This window comes from Prionailurus viverrinus, chromosome B2 (assembly GCF_022837055.1).
Source record: "Prionailurus viverrinus isolate Anna chromosome B2, UM_Priviv_1.0, whole genome shotgun sequence".
Lineage (NCBI taxonomy): Eukaryota > Metazoa > Chordata > Mammalia > Carnivora > Felidae > Prionailurus > Prionailurus viverrinus.
Genome location: NC_062565.1, coordinates 22,758,920 through 22,773,070, shown reverse-complemented (window position 1 = coordinate 22,773,070; position 14,151 = coordinate 22,758,920). Strand labels below are relative to the sequence as shown.

At 39.1% G+C, this 14,151-nt stretch overlaps 1 protein-coding gene across 16 annotated transcripts in view; it reads left to right on the top strand.

Moving 5' to 3' along the window:
• The window catches only part of FARS2 (phenylalanyl-tRNA synthetase 2, mitochondrial), a 537,420-nt gene that overhangs the window by 324,121 nt on the left and 199,148 nt on the right, over nt 1-14,151 (top strand). For all 16 annotated transcript variants that reach the window (XM_047858223.1, XM_047858237.1, XM_047858233.1 and 13 more), the window contains one exon: nt 7,317-7,477. In XM_047858223.1, coding sequence (XP_047714179.1) covers nt 7,317-7,477 — 161 coding nt within the window. The remainder of the gene's footprint in view (nt 1-7,316; nt 7,478-14,151) is intronic.

Here is a 14,151-nt window from a genome sequence, read left to right as displayed (position 1 = left end):
AATGTGAATTCTGTTGTATGGTGTGCATAATTTTATATTTGACAAAATTAACAACCTGTGATATGTTGGCAATTTTTTAGAAAGTTCTTCACTACAGATCAGGGCTTTGTTTGTTTGTTTGTTTGTTTGTTTGTTTGTTTTGAGAGAGAGAGGGGATGCAAGTGAGCAAGGGGCAGAGAGAGAGGAAGAGGAGAGAATCCCAGGAGGGGCAGAAAGGGAGAGAGAGAGAAGTGGGGCTCGAGCTCACAAACCATGAGATCATAGCCTGAGCTGAAGTCCGATGCTTAACTGACTGAGCCACCCAGCACCCCTAGACCAGTGCTTCTTAATCTGTATGTATCTTATAGCTAAATATTTGTTTTCCCATTTGTCATTATGATTGCCTTGATACCAAGTGATAAACAGAGATGTTAGTATTTAACTTATTATGAAGCATTTTTCCAGCTGGACCTTGCATATCTAATTTTGAAATTCCATGAATATTCAAGTTCAGCTAGAGTGAATGGGAATCTGTGGGACAATTTTAAGAGTTTTTTTTTATGGTTTAGAAAGACACTGAAAAATAAAAATAAGAACACATATGGCTGTCTTGGAGATGAGTCATTCATTGTCCTATCCTTACACATATCCACTGTGACCATGTCCAGATTTATGTTTTAGAAAGAGACTTGGCAGCACTATCACAGATGGACCAAATAGGGAGACAGACGGTGACTACTTGGGAGTTTCTTGGAATAGTCAAGGTGGGAGATGTTTGTTGAAGGGACAAATCTATAGCTACAATTGGACTAGAATGAAGGGATGGTTTTGAGAGAAATTTTGAGATATAATTTAAAGGTCTATATCTGAAATGAGGTAGTGTTTTAAGTTAGTTTACTCCCAGGTTTCTGCCTTGAGTAACTAGATGGATGATGACCCCATTCATCATGAGGTGGAAAAATAAGATGAAAAGCAGTAGTTGGTTTGGAGAGGGGTTTTGGATAGCTTTGGCTTAGGACTGTTTTGTTTATACGTTGGATGGGCAATGCGATGAATGATGTGGGGTGGCATGGGCTTTGGATAAGATGTGATATTAGGACATAATTAATATTCTGGTGTATATGATGTGCTATAGTATAGTGGATTCATCTTATTTTAAGCTTAATTCCTGATCTTTGTGAAACCCTATCTAGTTGCTATTCACATCATTCTTATATCTCAGACATATGAACTTACATCAGTAGTTCAGTTAACCTTAGATTACCCATATGGGAAATGTTTGCAATAGAAAGCACAACCCAGATGATTTAACAAGGGCAATGTCTGGTTATCTCTTGTTGAATAATAAACCACTCCAAACTTAATAGCCTAAGAAAGCCGCCATTTTATTATTCTGTGGTCACAAATTTGGAGCACACAGTGGAGATAGTTTGTTTCTCATCCGCAATGGCTGGAGCCTTGGGAAGATTAAACAGCTGAGGTGATTTAGAGGGCTAGGGCTGGCACCCTCTTGAGTCTTCTTTACTGACATACCTGCTGTCAACACCAGGATGGCTTGAAAGCTAGATTGACCTGGGACTGTCCACTAGAGCACCTACACATGATCTTTCTGTGTTACTTCCTTCTCAGAGCATGGCAGCTAGGTTCCAAGAGAGAATGTTCTAGAGAAAGAATTGTGAGAGAGGGTGTGTGGAGAGTGAGCATTCCAAGAAAACCAAGTGTTAGTTGTGTGGCTATTTTGATGTGACCTTGGAAGTCACATAGTATCACTTCCCCCATACTCAATTGCTTGAAGCCATTACAACCCACTGAGATTGAAGAGGAAGGGTAGAAGAAATTTGTTGTTGTTTTTGAAATCCCTACAGATGATAACACTTATTTTCCAGCCTTGGAAATGTATTGCCTCTTACAGAATGAAAGGGACCAATTCTGGCTCTAAAAAGAGGACATAGAGATCCATTTTTACTACTCATGATTTTCCTGAAAGTTTGGTCCCAGTGCAACCAAAGAGGAATACTTTGTGCTTCTTATAACCTCTTAAAAATAAACAGAAAACAAATTCCTGTATTTTATCTAGTAACAAAAATCTCTATCAGTCTTTATATAAAAAGGCATGTACTATAAAGACTTCCTACCTTTGTCCTCCATTTGCACAGTTCTTTCCTAGCTACCCCCGAATTAAAAATAAATAAATAAAAACACTTAGCATAACACTCTCCAGTTCCATCCACGTTGCTACAAATGGCCAGATTTCATTCTTTCTCATTGCCAAGTAGTATTACATTGTATATATAAACCACATCTTCTTTATCCATTTGTCAGTTGATGGACATTTAGGCTCTTTCCATAATTTGGCTATTGTTGAAAGTGTTGCTATAAACACGGGGGCACAAGTGCCCCTATGAATCAGCACCCCTGTATCCCTTGGGTAAATTCCTAGCAGTGCTATTGCTGGGTCATAGGGTAGATCTATTTTTAATTTTTTTTGAGGAACCTCCACACTGTTTTCCAGAATGGCTGCACCAGTTTGCATTCCCACCAACAGTGCAAGAGGGTTCCCGTTTCTCCACATCCTCGCCAGCATCTATAGTCTCCTGATTTGTTCGTTTTAGCCACTCTGACTGACGTGAGGTGGTATCTGAGTGTGGTTTTGATTTGTATTTCCCTGATGAGGAGTGACATTGAGCATCTTTTTGTGTGCCTGTTGGCCATCTGGATGTCTTCTATAGAGGAGTGTCTCTTCATGTTTTCTGCCCATTTCTTTACTGGATTATTTGTTTTTCGGGTGTGGAGTTTGGTGAGCTCTTTATAGATTTTGGATACTAGCCCTTTGTCCGATATGTCATTTGCAAATATCTTTTCCCATTCTGTTGGTTGCCTTTTAGTTTTGTTGATTGTTTCCTTTGCAGTGCAGAAGGTTTTTATCTTCATGAGGTCCCAATAGTTCGTTTTTGCTTTTAATTCCCTTGCCTTTGGAGATGTGTCAAGTAAGAAATTGCTGCAGCTGAGGTCAGACAGAGAAAGACAGATACCATATGTTTTCACTCTTACGTGGATCCTGAGAAACTTAACAGAAGACCATGGGGGAGGGGAAGGAAAAAAAAGTTAGGGAGAGAGGCAAACCTCATATGGTCTCATATGACTCTTAAAAACTGAGAATAAACTGAGGGTTGAGGGGAGTGGGAGGGAGAGGAAGGTGGGTGATGGGCATTGAGGAGGGCACCTGTTGGGATGAGCACTGGGTGTTGTTTGGAAACCAATTTGACAATAAGTTTAATATTAAAAATAATAATAATAAACTAATAAAAAAATAAAAACAGCTGCTGCTTTGAGTTTTTGAAATTGGTTGGAGCCTTTTTATAATAATATTTCATTGTACAGACATAGCATAGTTTATTTAATCATTTCTCTAGTGATGAATATTTGGGTTGTTTACAGTCTTTTGCTTTTATAAACAATATTCCAGCAAGTGGTCTTATACAGTCCTAATTTCCTGTAAGGAGGATACTTTCTAGTAGTTAAAGTAACAAGGTGGTACATGCATCTGTAATTCTGATAGCTACTGGTATACTATGCTTCTTAGGTCAATAGCTTAAAGACTCAATTGTGAACCTACCAGCAATATAGAGAGTGCTTGTTTTCCCTTGGCTTTGCTCTCAAGTATGGAATCAGATGTATTTATTTTTGCCAATCTGGTATAAAATATGATAACTTTGTGCATTTTCATCTTTTATTTTTCTTAAGTAAGCTTTCATTTGCTTAAGGGTAATTTTTCTTTCCTTTCTGTGAATGTCTTCATATTCTTGGTCCATTTAAAAAATTAGAGGGGGCGCCTGGGTGGCTCAGTCACTTGAACATCTGACTTTGGCTCAGGTCATGATCTTGTGGTTCATGAGTTCAAGCCCTGCGTCAGGCTCTGTGCTGACAGGTTGGAGCCTGCTTTGGATTCTGTATCTCCCTTCTCTCTCTCTGCCCTTCCCCTGCTCATACTCTCTCTCTCAAATATAAATTAAATTTTTTCAACTTTAAAAATTAGATTGTTGCTCATTTTCTTACCTACTTTTAAGGGCTCTATTCGTGTTTTTGCTTTAGAAAAAGTTTCAGGGGATGGGGGAACTAACTGAGGGTAACATGAAAGGAGCATAACATACTAAAAAAAATTACTAGATATTAAATAAAGTCAAATACCCTAAATAAGCAGTAGTTACTATATAGTAGGAAATATCTGTTACTGCTTATTCAGTTACAGATATTAGGCTCTAGGTGGTTGGTTATAAAAGAATGATAATAAAATTGAAAAGATTAAAGAAAAAGCCTCAGTCACAAAGCAGCATTAACCTTGCTACCTATCTTTATTATTTTTTTTTACTTGAAACAACTAACAGTTATAGGAAAATGTTTTGAAGTTTTAAAACTATTACCCATTATAATTCTTGAACATCATGTTTTGTTTTTTGTTTTTTCACATTACAACCCTCACTTGGACCTATATTAAATAGTGGTATCACAGTACATATTCATGTTATCATAAATATTTTTCATAATTTCTTATAGTCTGTCACTTAATAAATCTGTATTTTATAATTACAATTTTTAATGATTTAAAGAAAATGTAGTATATTTTGTAAGCCATTCCCTAATTTGGGCCACTTAGGTTGTTTCCATGTTTTTGCTCTTATAAAGTAATACTGCTGAATATCTTCTTTCATTTATATTTTTCTTTTGTTGAATTATTTCTTTAGGATCAATTCCTGAGTAGAATCATAGTAATAATGAGTATGAAAATTCTTAAGGATCTTTACATGTATATGTTGTTTCCAAATTGTAAGAATACCTAGTGTAACCCCCCAGTGAATGAGGACAGTGGAACCACACGATGCAGAACGTGCTGGAACCACATCAGCAGGACTGCCATTTTTTCTTTCCATTTAAAAAAATAAAAATTCTTGGGGCGCCTGAGTGGCTCAGTTGGTTGAACATCTGACTCCTGATTTAGGCTCAGGTCATGATCTCACAGTTCATGAGTTCAAGCCCTGCATCAGACTCTGCACTGACAGTGTGATGCCTCCTTGGGACTCTCTCTCCCTCCCTCCTCTGCTCATGCTCACTCTTTCTCTCTCTCTCTGTCTCTCAAAATAAATAAATAAAAACTTAAGGAAATAAAAATTCTTCTTTAAGTAGATTTTAAAAGTCTATCATGGTTATATTAAATTTCATGTCTTTAATTAGTCACCAACCTATTTTTCAAGTCTCATGAATCAGTATGAATTACTCTAAACTAATTTGCCTCACTCTTCAGTTGCTCTCTTAGGCATGTGACCACTGGGTCAGGGGTTGTGCATAATGTTCATGATCCCACTGTCTGTGAGGTTGAATATCCCACTTCCCTCTACCTCACCTGAGTGTTCATTTTTGTTCAGGAACAGGTGTACTCAGCAAACCACTGGCTTTTCTTTCTCGTTCATCTTCCCTTTCGCTACTGATCCATTTTCTCTCTTAGTATCTTTTTCTTTTGTGATCTCATTTTGATTATTTTAATTCATTCAGCTTTTAAACAAACCATTTGAAGAGGCTCATACTTCTGCCTGGCTTCTTTTACACATCTATCCTTGTTGTTTTATTTATAAATGATGGTGGTGGGAGCACCTAGCCAGAAATGGATCCTTTCTGCAATGTCCTATCTGCCTCAAACCTTCTGTGTTTCCATAATGCACTCCTAACGCTTCTATGCTACACTGCTACCCCTCTGCTATTTGAAGACGTTCCTTCAGTCTGGAATTTCCTTTTACCTTTCTCCACATTTTGGATGTGTATTAGTTTTGTGGGGTTTTTTGTTGTTATTGTTTGTTTGTTTGTTTTTATTTTTTGCCTGGTAACAAATTAATGTCATACTTAGTAGATTAAACCACACAAATTTATTATGTCCGTTTCCTTGCATCAGAAGTCCAGGCACAGGTTGGCTGGGGCCTCTGCTCAGTGTCTTCACAGGTAGAAATCAAGGGGTCAGCACGGCTATGTGCTCTTCGGGAGTTCTGGTCCTCCTCTCAGCCCATTCACCCTGTTGGAAGAATTCATTTCCTTATGATTGTAGGAATTAGGGTCCCACTTACTGCTGACCGCCAGGGCTTCCCCCAACTTTTAGAGGCCTCCCTCAGGTCCTAGCCATGTGGCCCTCTCGCTGCGTGTCAGCTCACTTTTCCTGGGCCAGCAGGAGAGTCTCTCTGGTTTGCTCAGATGAACTTCAATATAAAGTAACTAATCACAGGGCTGAAATCCCATTCTGTTCCCAGGGCCACCGCACTCAAAGGGAGAGATTTACACAGGGCATGTATGACGGGAGTAAAATCTTGAGGCCATTGCAGCCTGCCCAGGATCCAGACACCCTTAGTGTCCAGTTGAAATTGTATTCCTTTCATGAGCCCTTTCCGTAAGCTTTTCAAGTAGTATGACTTGCTCTCTTGCCTTCTTCATACAGCAGGTCTATGTCTTTGGTCTTAGTCTGCTTCAGGTGAGTGAAATAAACCCTTTGAGCTCATAGCATTGCTGTACTGTGAACAGCACACTTTACCTTTGGAGTGAGTGGTACTAAATAAACGTTCCACCTTGGCTTGCTTGATCTCCATCCATTATTGAGGTAGCTCTTACTAAGGGTAAAAGTTGTTTTAACAAAATGAGGGATTTTTCTGAATATTAACAGTCCATTATGGCACACTTCCAACATACCCACCCATTTAGTAAGCCACATAGGGACAGAGACCATCTTTTTTCTCTCTCTCTACACATAGTAGGCTAAATTTGAATCAGGGCAAGTAAAGATTACAGGAAAATTGTTTTTCAGAGGCAGGAAGCAGGGCTTAAAGTGCTTGGAATATAATAAAAAATGAAAGGCAACATTAGAGGCAGTGTGACTCCAGAGTGCCTCAGGGAGGGAAGTGAGGAATGTGGGGAGCACAAGAAATGTAAAACTTATGGATGGGCTTATGGATGTCTCTCCCCAGTGCCTTGCCTGCTAGTAGGCTCACAAGCAGTGTTACTGGTTATTTACCCACAAGTAGGAAAATAGGATGCACCTGTGAAGTCTTTATATATTTAAAAAAAATGTTTTGTTTGTTTGTTTTAGAGATAGAGAGTTCATGAGCAGGGGAACGGGGCAGAGGGAGAGATCTTACGTAGGCTCCATGCTCGGCATGAAGCTTGATGCAGGACTTGACCCCACAACCACAGGACAATGACCTGAGCCGAAACCAAGAGTTGGACACTCAACCGACTGAACCACCCAGGCACCCTGTAGTCTTCATATTTTTTAAATCAGTTGTGTTTTGCTTTCCTAATTGTAGCTGGTGCTCAAGATCAGATCGGTTGGGCTTTTGGCCTGGGATTGGAAAGACTGGCCATGATCCTCTATGACATCCCTGATATCCGCCTCTTCTGGAGTGAGGATGAGCGTTTCCTAAAGCAGTTCCGCGTGTCAGATATCAACCAGAAGGTGAAATTTCAGGTAACATGACTTGTAAAAATAAAATATTAATTATGTTTAATGATTTTCAAATCAAAATAATGATTTTCAAGAATTGAAGGGGTCATGCACTTGAAAAGAAACTTGTTGAATTTAAAAATAATGTGAATTTGTGGGACGCCTGGGTGGCCCAGTCTGTTGCGCGTCCGACTTTGGCTCAGGTCATGATCTCACAGTTCGTGAGTTCAAGCCCCGCATCGGGTTCTGTGCTGACAGCTCAGAGCCTGGAGCCTGCTTCGGATTTTGTGTCTCCCTCTCTGCCCCTTCCCCGCTCATGCTCTGTCTCTCCCTGTCTCTCAAAAATGAATAAACATTAAGAAAAATTAAAAAAAAAATAATGTGCATTTGAAAAGAAGTTTTAAATAGCGGTCCATAAACACAGGAATTCATAAACCATCGGAAGCTGTATACAGAAGAAAAAAAGATTTACGAAGCTTTTAGTCTGAGCAAAGAACCAACTTTGGGCTTTGTTAATGACCATTTTATCATTATGAAATAGCCATCTTAAAGTTTAGTTTTTCTGATACTAGTATAGACACACTGGCTTTCTTGTGATTAGTGTTTGTCATGTGTGTCTTTTTCATCCTTTTATTTTCACTCTATGTTCTTAAAAGTGTCTCTTGAACGTTGTGTAGAACTGGGCCTTTTTATTTCATTGGAGTGTTGAATACATCTTACATTTACTATAATTACATGGGATATTCTTGGGCTTAATTCTGTCATTTTTTATTTCTTCCCTCATTTCCCCCTTCTTTTCTTCATTTCTTTATTTGGAAACTGAGAGTTTCTGTTTTTTGGTTTGTTTGTTTTTACATTCCATTTTATTACTCCTGTTACTATTTAGTTTCACCATTTTGTATTATTTTTAAGTGGCTGTTCTAGATTACGATATACATAATTAATGCATCACCTTTTACCATCAGTAGCTATTACACAACTTCATGAGACATTAAATATCCTTCAACAGTGTCATTTTTTTACTCCCCTGATTTTTGTATTATTATTGTTATTTTATTTCTCCATGTATTATAATCCCACAGTAGTCTCTCTATTTGCTTCAAATAGCCAATTGTCTTTTTAAAGAAATTTAAAACGATGTTGTTTTATATCTCCCTTGATACTTACCCCACTGATCATTCCTTTCTGCCGATCTTGGTTTTTCTCTGTGATCATTTCCCTTCGGTCTGGAGAACTTCCTTAAATATTTTCCTGTAATGCAGCATGAATGTGCTCAGTTTGGTTGTTTGGAAATGCCTTTATTTCATTTTTACTTTTTAGGAATATTTTCTTTGATTATAGGTGTCTAGGTTGCCAGTTTGTATGCACATGTGCACGCGCGCGCGCGTGTGTGTGTTTGCATGTTTTCCTTTCAGCTCTTGAAACAGGTCATTTCATTGTCTTATCTTTTTACTCTGGTTTTCAGTGGTTTGCCCTGTATATGATTTTCTGTTTTATAGCTTAGAGTTTCACTGTGTTGGATTTAATGTCTTTTCAACCATCTTTGAAACCCTCATCTAATATCTTTTCCAACAATTATACTCTATTCTTTCTTTTCTGTTCAGGCTGCAACTACATGTGTGTCAGACCGTTTGAAGTTATGCCTTAGTACTCTGATTCTCAGGGTGTGTTTTTTATTATTGGTTTTTTTTCTCACTCTGTGCTTTATTTTGGATAGTTTTTATTCCCTTATCTTTGGATTTACCAGCCTTTTCTATCTTGTCCACTTAACCATTAAGCCCCTCCAATGAATTTATATTGTACTTACCAGTTCTACAATTTCTATTTGCTTCTTTTTTAGAGTTTTTATTACTCTGGAGGATTCTTCGTCTTCTCACCCATTTTGTACATTTTACCTTAAATTCTTTAGCATCGTCATGTAGTAGTTATTTTTGTCTTGTTAATTCCAACCATTTTGTTACCTGTTGTTTTCCTTTTATTCTTTTTTTCTTCTTAGCTATGGGTCACACTTTTCCTGCTTTTTCATGTGTCTCACTTTCATGTTGTATATAAAAGAACAAAGAAACCGAAATAGGTAGTATATGTCCTCAGCAAGCCTTGTCCTTTCCCCTGTCAGGCAGCTAAGGTGTGTAGGCCAGATCTCTTCATTCTAATCAGGAGTTGAACCGCATTTCACATCTGCCATCCCCTTGGTGGTGAGATCTGGCCCTGCAGCAGACTTTGGGATCTATGCACATGAGATGTGATCTCTCTACTTTCCACCAGTTGCCAGCTTCTACCCACCAGTAGCTGCCAAGCAAAAGTATTATGAAGGAGGATTGGCTGACAGTGAGGGCTAGCTAGCCATTCCCCCACTTTCCAGTCTGCCACACCCACCAATGCTTGGCTGAGAAGAGTTTGGCTCATTATTCCTTATTCCAGCAAGGTTTCTTTACCAAAAGCAGGCTAGTTCTGCCCACTCATGCACCAGTAGGGGAAGTATCCATCAATGTCTGTCCCCCAGACAGTAGGACAGTAAAAGGCAGTCTGTTCGATTAGACTTGTGTCCAGATCTCCTCAATATCTTGTATGACAAATAAGATCTCTAAAGTTATTGTTTTCTCATCGCTATAGTGGGGCCGATGGTTTTCTGTGACCTTTTGCCTCCTAACCAGAACTGGAAAATCTCCTATAATTTATTTACATTTTGACTCCATCTTTAGTGGCCTTTTTAAAAAATCCTATTTTTTTTTTTTAAGGAAGCTGTTTTTTTTTTTATTCTAGCACCAAGTCCTTCTAGGTTAATTTGGAATAAAGCTCCATCTGAATGATCAAAAGTAAAACCTGGCTAAGGGTGTAAGTTTTTCTCATTCATATTTTCATTTTTTCAGTCATTTATTTAATTGGCAAATATTGATGGAACACCAGCCAACACTGTACAGAGCAGTGTGCCCAACACTGGAGGGACACACACAGGTGACTAACACAGATGCTACCATAAGTGAGTGGTTTAGGTCCAATCTTAAGTGCACTTTAACTGTCATCTGTTAGGAGATACCAAGATATCCAGGAATAGACTATGGGTTTCTTGTATTACATGAATACATTTTTTGTAATTTCTTTTGCTTTCAGATTTTAAAGTCAATGTATGCATACTTGCACTATTATATAACCTAAATGGCTGTCTTTGTGTAATAAACTTAAGAATTTCTGATGAGCAGCTAGGATTTGATCACTGAAAAATATAAAATACTTTGTAAATTATAGATCACAGAGAGCTGTTTCCTAATTATTCACTTATAATTAGTATTTATTGATTATATTCTGTGTTAGCTCCCTATTGCTGTCACAACGAATTACCACAAATCTAGCAGCTTAAAACAGTGTCCTTTCTTAGTTCCAGAGGTCAGAAATGCAGAACCAGTCTGAGATTGGGCTGAAACAAAGGTGTCAGTGGGGCTGGTTCCTTCTGGTGGCTCAAGGTGGGAGGGAATCTGTTTCCTTGCCTGTGAAAGTTTATAGGGCTGTTCTTATTCTTGGATCATGGTTTCCTCCCACATTGCCTTTTCCCCTCTCCTTCCCTCTCTGGTCACATCGCCTCTGAAATTTTGTCTTCCTCTCACAAGAAAAGAAAAGGACCCTTGTGATTACATGGAGTCTACCAAGATCATTTAAGATAATCTCCACACCCCAAGATCCTTTCTTAATCACATCTGTAAAGTTCTTTTTTTTTCATGTTTGTTTATTTATTTTGAGAGAGAGAGAGAGAGAGAGAGAGAGACAGAGCCAGAGCACGCACAGGGGAAGGACAGACAGGGGGAGAAAGACAATCCCAAACACGTTCTGCCCTGTCAGCACAGAGCCCGATGTGGGGCTCGAACCCCCAAACTGTGAAATCATGACCTGAACCGACATCAAGAGTCAGATGTTTATTTGTTTATTTATTTTTTTCAATATATGAAATTTATTGTCAAATTGGTTTCCATACAACACCCAGTGCTCATCCCAACAGGTGCCCTCCTCAATACCCATCACCCACCCTCCCCTCCCTCCCACCCCCCATCAACCCTCAGTTTGTTCTCAGTTTTTAAGAGTCTTTTATGCTTGAGAGTCAGATGTTTAATTGACTGAGCCACCCAGGAGCCCCTGTAAAGTTCTTTTTGAATGTAAGGTAACATGTTCCCGGGTTCCAGGGATTGGGACGTGGGCATCTTTGAGGAGCCATTATTCAACTTACCATGTATACCTTTATGTATCCCATTTTCATCATGGAAGGTATAATAGAGCAGATTTTGTGTTTAGATAAGTGTGATGCAGACAGTACCTGAGTGTTAGCAGTTTTTACCTATTGGTGTGGAACAGTCATGTTCGTATATATGCAAGGAATGAGACTCATTTTGTCACTTAATATTTTTGGCCTGTCTTCAGAAGAATATTTAACATGATCATAATACTGTGCAAGACTCTTCTCCGAGGGGAGGGGAGGAATGTGGCGGGGAGAAGGTTTGCTGGCAGCTATTGAGTACGTGGCTTGTCTGGCTGGGAAACCTGGGAGCCATTTGGGAATTGTATTGTGGAGGGCTGGAAGGCAACAGAAATTCCTTTTCTTTCATCTCCCTTGAGGCCATCCAAGATTATGTTTTAGGCTCTCAGCTTCTCTGGCATCTTCCTCTGCATAGTCTTATAAATCCATCTATCTATCTCACCATGATGGCTCTCTTCTAGGGACTAACAATGGTCTGATTTGTATCACCCCAAGACCCCCTCTATGCCACTCTTTCCTGAATACCTTCACAACATTGTGTGTGTCTAGTAAGTAAGAAACGCAGGTTATAATGTGATTTTGATTTTTGGTTTCTATTTTACATGGTTTGAATTACCTGCTTTGTCTGTTATGGCTCTCCTTCCCCAACCTGGATCGGTGCTTGAAATAATGTGGATGAACAAGCTGGTGGTTTTATCATACAAGTGTCGTCTCATTCTGCACAAGAGATCTCTGTCCCACACTCCAGCTCCCCTTGCTGGGCTGACTCTGGCATCTGGGCACTGGTTGTGTGTACACCTGCCAATGCCTCTAGGTGAAATTTGCCACTTCAGTGCACTGAGTGGAAAAGTCAGCAAGCCAAGTTTCAGCAATGTTGGTTGTTATGTTTTCACCCCATTAAGGAGTTTTATCAGCTCTCTTTTGTGGGCACAGGCTATACTTATTCGTAATCCTGAGTAGTACTTCATACACGTGTCATTGCAGCCAGAACAGGTGAGAATCATGGGCTGCAGTGTGCAAGCCTATTGCACTACACCCTATGTACCCTATGTAAGAGCTAACAACAGTCACACTCCAAGCTTAACAGTCATTGAGGCCTTACTCTATGTCCATTATTCTAAAGACTTAACATGCCTTCGTTTAGTCCTCTTAATAACCTTCTGAGTTTAGGTACTGTTGTTCTTTCCACTTGACAGATGAGGAAACAGTAGCCAAGTGGTCACTGTGTGTTATGTGTCAGCACATGTTTATTCAGGGCTTCGAAGAGCCGTTTCCCAAAGTTCTATCCTGAGTGTAAAATCCATAGGTTGATTCTTCACAGCTAAAGGATTTAAATTTTTCTAACAGATCCAAAGATTGGTGTATAGTTTATTGAAAAATAAAGCATTGAATAAATCATCCAGGTTATTAACTTACTAGTAACAAGCTGCTTGTGTTAATGCTTCTCAAACTTCAATGTTCAGATGAATCACCCAAGGAACTTATTAAAGTGCAGATTCTGATTTAGTATGGCTAACATGGAGCCTGAGAGTCTGCATTTCTAACAAATTACCAGACGATGCCGATGCTGTTGATCCATGGACCACATTCTGCAGCTGCGTAATGATGGGCAAAGTCATCTTACTTGTCAGAGCCTCAGCTGCCTCATCAGTAAAATGAGATAATAAAGTGAGATAGTCTGACCAGGTGATTAAACTCACTTCCTCCTCTGATGCATTCTAAATTTCTGTTTAGTATAACTATTACAACAAATTATGATTCCTTTGCACAAAACTTGAAACTCTCCTTCTTGCCTTTGATTTTGTTACCATAAATTTCAGGTGCAGTACTGTAACACTTTTGTTTTTATGACCTGCCAGAGGTCTTCCTGCCTTCTTCTTTGCCCTCTTTTTTCTTCTCTTCCTTCTTCCTACCTTCCCTTCCCTCCCCTTCTCTTCCTTTCTTTTTTCTCTTCCCTTCTGTCTTTCCTCCCTCCTTTCTTCCTATCTCCTCTCTCTCATTCATTCATTCATTCATTCATTGTATTTGTCAATGAGACGAGACTGTATAAATAATCTCACACGGTTTAAATGTGTATTTAAACCGTGCTCTAGTCAGAGATGTGTTTGTGTACTTTAAGTAAATTATGAAGAGAAGCTGTCAGTACTTAAATTAGAAAACATACAATCCAAGATGTGAAGGATGAGGCTGGATGTACACAAAATGTGGTGCAGGCACCAGCAGGACCTTGACTGTGAAGTTCATCTGTGAGGTCAATCATGGATAGACACCTGAGGGAAAGTGTGTCACAGTTTGTCCTTGCTCTCCCTGTAGTACCAAGCATCAGCAGGGGATGCTGGGTTATATGAAGACTGGTAGTTTCTAAAGGCTAGGGTTGGCCATTTTCCCTTATTGATGTCTTCCAGCAATCATAGTTCAGTGGCCCACATGTTGTACATTAATTCATTAAATAGCT